The 6,260-nt window shown below is 42.9% G+C and overlaps 1 protein-coding gene across 1 annotated transcript; it reads right to left on the reverse strand.

The window, feature by feature from the left end:
- Positions 1-1,055: 1,055 nt before the first annotated feature.
- Positions 1,056-3,113, reverse strand: LOC117558634. The gene is made up of 4 exons (XM_034234942.1): positions 2,983-3,113; positions 2,555-2,650; positions 2,220-2,318; positions 1,056-1,855 (listed from the first exon to the last, which is right to left on the reverse strand). The coding sequence occupies exons 2-4, from the start codon at positions 2,635-2,637 to the stop codon at positions 1,171-1,173; spliced, it is 867 nt and encodes a 288-aa protein (XP_034090833.1). The 5' UTR covers positions 2,638-2,650; positions 2,983-3,113; the 3' UTR covers positions 1,056-1,170.
- Between the last annotated feature and the right edge of the window lie 3,147 nt (positions 3,114-6,260).

Below are 6,260 nucleotides of genomic sequence, written 5' to 3' on the forward strand. Positions count from 1 at the left end.
ATAGTGAAAACTACCCTTGGATGATGGTAATGTAGACTAAAAGCTTTAGGAATCCAAAGTACAACATATAATAAGTACCCTGTATCAAGATTGATGCAAAAAAAGTGACATGTGACCTTTTTAGGGAGGTTTAACAAAAAAAACTCCACCTCTGAGGTGATTTGGGTGGAAATGGGGGTTTTACCGTTTCTCTGGAACCCATTGGTCGATTATGGTGATTGACATCTCTTTCTGACCATTAGAGCCAATAGAATCAAAGGGGAATCTCCCCACTCACACACATGGTAAAACAAAAAGGTGGGGGCTTCACGGATTCAGTTTTGCACCAGAGTGAAGCTGTCTCTAGGTCTGACATCTGAAAACCGAAAAGCAGGTTTATTGCTCATGGATTATCAGAAATCATTTCAAGGGGACACAGACACATTGGATTAACCTATGGATTAACTTCAGCAGCCTTTTTATCGTTGTAATGCCATTGAAGACCACTTTTGACCAGACTACGACACAGGTGAGCCATGTTAGCGTTTTTAGCTACCTAGCGCCATATGTTTTGATGTCTGTTCTTGTTATTATCTCCGAGAGTTCGTATAATTGAGTGATAATGAAGGGTACCCCTCGATTCTGTGTCACCTCACAATGTGAAACGATGGGTTGGATGTGCAGCAAAGATAAATAATAAGGTTTTGTGAGTGAATTTCGGTGCAGTCATCTGTTAGCATTTTTCACTCGTTGCTAGTTCAGAGGCTCAGCGTTAGCATTGTGGTGTTTTAAAAAAATAAAAAATAAAAATTATCAGTTAGATGAGTTTTTGCCCCAGCTGGTCGACACCTCTTTTAGCAGAAACAAAGGCTACATTAACCTGTTAAGCCCGAGAGACCCCGGTACCGGGGTACTGCCGCAACATGGTCTACCATGGACATAAACCATGGTCTACCATGGTCTAACCATGGTCTACCATGGTCTACCATGGACATAAACCATGGTCCACCAGTACCATGGACATAAACCATGGTCCACCAGACTGGAAATAATATAAATTAATATAAGCTTTTCAATAGTTTCAAGCATTTAATTTTCAAATATTTATATAGATCATGTTAATTGCACTTAATTTCATCTACAGTACACTGTCACTCTATAGTTGCACACACAGAGTCGGCCGCTCGCACCTCAAGCCTTCAAACTCTTCTGCACCGCATGCACCTTCGCGGTGATGTCAGATGTCTTCAAACTGGGGAACTTGGCCCGCATTGTTCCAAGCATCTTGTTGTACAAGCGACCATCGAATATGGGCTTCGCCTTCATTGTGGTGTTGCTGGCCCTGCCAGACACGCTGTGTGTCCTAATGTATTCCTCCGTGAACAGGGTGAGCATCAGTACCCTTGTTGCTGCGTAAGGTCGATCCACATGGCGGATGAGATCAGCCAGGATCTCGTCCGCCGGTGTTTCCTGCTGATACAGTCCAGTAGTACCGTCCTCTGCAGGGCTGCCTTCAGCCTTGGTACTCAGGCCGCTGCCTTCAACCTTCACACTCTGCAGGCCGCTGCCTTCAGCCTTGACACTCTGCAGGCCGCTGCCTTCAGCCTTGACACTCTGCAGGCCGCTGCCTTCAGCCTTGACACTCTGCAGGCCGCTGCCTTCAGCCTTGACACTTAGGCCGCTGCCTTCAGCCTTAACACTCAGGCCGCTGCCTTCAGCCTTGGCGTGACTCGCTGAGTGACTCGCTGAGTGACTCGCTGAGTGACTCGCTTTCGCGCTGCCCTCCTTCGCCTCCTTCTCCAGCTGGTGGACCCGACGGCGCAGCTTCTTGACATCTTCCGTCAATTCATCGAACTCCTTTCTGGTCACACGGCCACTGGAAAATATCAATATTAATTTGCATCATGATGTTGCATCATTACATCTGGACTGTGAAGCTTTTCAGTGATCCCCATGTTTACAATACTTCTCAAGTAACTGCTCATCAATTCGCAGACCACACTGACCAAAAGTCATTAGCTTGCGCATGGGCTTTAAAATATCTCAATTAGCATCTTGACCATATTGACTTTAATAGACTTAACACTTCACTGACCTAACACTTCACTGGTGGCAAGTCAGAGTAAGGTGAAAAATGTAAGGACTGCATTTTGAAAATAATAACTTAAAATAGAGAACTAAGTGATATGATTGTGCTGAATTTAATATTGTGGTGATTACTACATGCATGTTTTACTCACGATTCAGAAGATTTTGGGGTTCTCGGTTCACCAGTGGGAGCTGTATGATGATAGCGGGGAGACACAGGAGGGGGACTTGGCAGATTGCTTTGGGATGAGCTGGATAGGATAAAACAAGTTCAATTTAGAGAAGCACTTAATACAAACTAACAGCGACAGTACATGTACATAATATGTGAAGGATTTGGTAAAATGTGTAAACTTTACTCCATAATTTATTGCACAAGTTTACTTTGTAGAAAAGATGAACTGCTCTTTGGAAATAATTTCCCTAAAATATCATCTGGTTTAGACATACATGATAAAAATTGTGCTTCATACTCATATTTACTCACGATTCATTAGAGTCTTTCTTGGGCCTCTTGCCTGCAGACGGATTGTCACTGTGCCAGCCTGGGGTATGGAGGTTGGATGTCATGATTGGAGAGGGACTGTAAGTGTAAGCAGATACAATTGTTGGTAAATTTAGAATGACTAGTACTGTAACTGTAACTGTAAGTCAAGTATATTTAGCGTGCAATTTAATTTCGCGATTTCAAGTTTTGGAAAAAAATTGCTTAATTTAAGACACACTAACAACGTTTTTTTACGACTCGAATGCATTGGAAATGTTGATACATTTTTACATTTTATGCTAATTCAAATGCAATCAGATTGAAAGATCAAACCACCAACTGTCTAGCCTCAAATTTCAATTCAAATGAATTGCCATTTTTTTAACTAATTGAGCCAGCCTCATTATAGGTCTTATAGTAATAGTTACCTGGATGGTCGTCGTTTGACTGTGTCTGTGCCTGAAGTCCCTGCACTGGGATGACTGGCAGTACTTTTAGTGAACCTAGTTGCCTTGTCCACAAAGTCTGGCTCACCTAGGAGGGCTTCCAGGGGTTTTCTAACTGCATCTGTAATTATTGAATCAAATAATAACCCATTAGTTTGCATAATTATATGTAGACTACTAGGGTTGGGTATCGTTTGAATTTCCACGATTCTGATTCCGATTCCGATTCTACTTTTCGATTCCGGTTCTTAACGGTTCTCAATTCCGATTCTTTGAGGGGCAGGGTAAAAAAATGTATTAAAACAAGCATATCTGCCTTCTCAGGCATACCAGGAAGAAATGTTTGAACATTTTAAAGCAAAATGCTTCAATCTGGTGCACTTTAAGCAGAATTACTAGAGACTAGATCTAGGGGGTACAACTCTAAACACCCATATGAAAAAGATCGGTTTACATTTGAATAATTAAATAAGTATGTGAGCATAACCAATAACCCATAGCCAATAACAAATACATGTAACGTATTTTATTTTTGTTGATCATTCATATCTTATTTTACTATTTTATTTATGCATATTTTTGTATCTCTCCAGTTTAAAACGATATGTCTGGTATACTGTCCTATAGTATACATTGGAATGATTTCAAACCTGTTTTATCCCAATAATTATAAAGGAGTGCCTTGGAAATATGTGTTTACATAAATTGTGATCAAAACGTTTGAGACCCACTGAGATAACTTAGACTAAAGTGAACTATCTAAACACTCAAGAGTCCTTTACCTCACTGAGCTGTAGTTATCAGCCTCAGTCTGACTGGAGAGGACTCTCCCTCCACATCATTGTAGAAACATCTTCTTCTTCCGTTAGAGCAGCTAGCACCAGATGCTAATAACAACAGCGCCGGTTCCAGTGCACCCTCCCTTTCTCCCTCGCTCACTCGCACTTTGGCTGTGAGCTGCGGGTGCCAGATAAGCCAACATCCCCCATTTTCATCACTTGCAGCGCCCATCGTACAGGGCGAATGAAACGTGTAACCGGGGTGAAAAAGGGTGTTAGATTTACTTAATTATGAATGTTGTTACATCAAGGCTGAAAATTAGGATGAGCACTGTAGGAGCAAACACAATAGTGGTGGCTTAAAGCCCACCTGTGCTCCGCGCCGTCCGTTAGATGAGCCTAGTCAGATTGATAAAAGAGGGAGTTCAACACACCGGCATAAAAGTTATAACAATAATCTGATTTTAATACAGTAAAAAACACAATACGAAATACAGAGTGCCCTGAAACAGAACACTCCGGGCTCCCCGCTCTACTGCCGTGCGATACAGATATCGGGACCAGCCAGTCAGAAACAGGGGGCATTTTGCATGAAGAAACAACAGTATATATGGACATATTTGGGGCGGACAGCCACTTCTTATCTTCCACCGGACCTAACTCCTTTAATTTCCCAGGGAAGGTTTCACACAAACTATTCTTTATAACAATCAAACATTGTACACAGATATATTGGTGCTTGGGATTATTCCCAGCAAGGAACCTTGAAAAAAGAACATGTGTGTGTGTTAGTGAGGGAAAGTGTATGTGTGTGTGTGTAGATGCTGATAAGCAGAGGCATATGTGTGTGTGTTCCTGATATCTGGGTTAAGGAGTTTATGTGTGTGTGCTGCATGAAGACAGGAGGAGGTGTATGTGTGTGTGTCAGGGTCTCTGGGTCATGGAGTGTAAGTAAGAAGGTTTAGATATATAGGATTACTTTAAAACAGTCCCAAATAATACATGTTCACTTCAATACAGTTCAAGATAATACCTGTTTACTTTAATACAGTTTTGAACAATATCTGGGTGCTTTAACCCCTCTTTTGATCTCTCCTTCAGAGATCAATTTATACACAGCATTTGAAACATAACCTACTGTCATTCTTTTATACTGTCTGTTCCCCAACATTTATATAAATCCATCAGAAGCTGGGATTTAGAGCACTTTAAACCTTTAGGAACAGTCCAAAATATGGAGGGAGACCAAAATATGTTAAAAAATTGTCCTTGTCGGCTGAGTCATCGTGCTCGTCCCCCTCCGACGCGTAAGCCAGCAAGGGCATTTGGTACGAAGGGGAAGGGGCAGCTTCTCCCTCAAAAAATGGGTTATTAAAACAAAGTTCCTCAAAAATGGGATATTGGAACAGAGTCCACACCGGCTATATCAACCTGTTTCAGCGGAGAGTGGAGTCCCCGGTGCCGTCTTCGCTTGCCGTGTCTTTGTCCCCCCGATCCGCTGACGGCGGCTTCCGGGTCGATGCTGGAGAGATGTCTTTCCGATCCTCCTTCTCTGGCCTGCTAATGACGCTTCCCGAGTCGACTGCAGGAGAGATGTCCTCCCGATCCTCCGGCCCGCTGATGATGTCCTCGAGGTCCTTCTCCTCCAGTCCGCTGATGACAGCTTCCGAGTCGACCTCCTTGACGAGAGCCAGATCCGTCCTGATGTCGTCCCCTGGTCCTAGCAGGTGGTTTCCCCGACGCACACTGGCTCCAGCTGTCCCCCTTTCCTCCTAGACGGACGGCAGAGATCCGCTGGGTCACTCGGTCGGGGCCGGAGAGCCTGGGGTTGAGCCACTTTGTCCTGATGACCTTCAGCCAGACGAACTCCGCTGTGTCGGCCTCCTGGGTCCCTCTTTTGGCGCCAGCAACCTGTGTGGAGAAATCTGATACAAATCCCTCAAGCCTACGCTCAGGGCTCCGGGGCCCTCAGCTGTTTGACCCACCACTGCTTAGGCCGCTTGGAGCCTGTTGGTGGGGTGTCTTAAAACAACAGCCGTCTGGGAACAGGTTTTCTAAATTAATTGTAGACCTCCTATCTGCCAGTGCAGCTTCAGAATCTTAATACTTGGACTGTGCCAACTAAATAAACCTAAATAAAACATCTTTAGGTGAACTAAATAACATATTTCAATAGCTCTGAATTTCTGACAAGCATCTGCGTTATTCTTAAATGAAATCCTTGAGATCCTATTTAAAATCTAAATATAATATGAACTGCTAATGTTTCTGGTAAAGAAACACACTAATGTTATGGATTCAAAAACAACCAAAATCATGATACTAACAAAGTGAATGATTTCCTGGTGATACTGCTTCTACCTGTCAGTGCTTAGATATTATCACGCTGAAAAAATGAATACAGAATTCCAACAAACTGTCATCAAATGTCTTTCTATTATGAATTTAGATTAAATGTATATCCCCATAATGACCTAAACA

This window comes from Gymnodraco acuticeps, unplaced genomic scaffold (assembly GCF_902827175.1).
Source record: "Gymnodraco acuticeps unplaced genomic scaffold, fGymAcu1.1, whole genome shotgun sequence".
Classification (NCBI taxonomy): Eukaryota; Metazoa; Chordata; class Actinopteri; order Perciformes; family Bathydraconidae; genus Gymnodraco; species Gymnodraco acuticeps.

Excerpts from the sequence above, each read along its gene's own strand:
- LOC117558634 (XM_034234942.1), bottom strand. The coding sequence starts at position 2,637 with ATGACATCCAACCTCCATACCCCAGGCTGGCACAGTGACAATCCGTCT. Across the intron at positions 2,319-2,554 it reads AAGAAAGACTCTAATGAATC|CTCATCCCAAAGCAATCTGC; the intron begins GTGAGTAAATAT and ends TATCCTATCCAG. Across the intron at positions 1,856-2,219 it reads ACCCCAAAATCTTCTGAATC|TGGCCGTGTGACCAGAAAGG; the intron begins GTGAGTAAAACA and ends GATATTTTCCAG.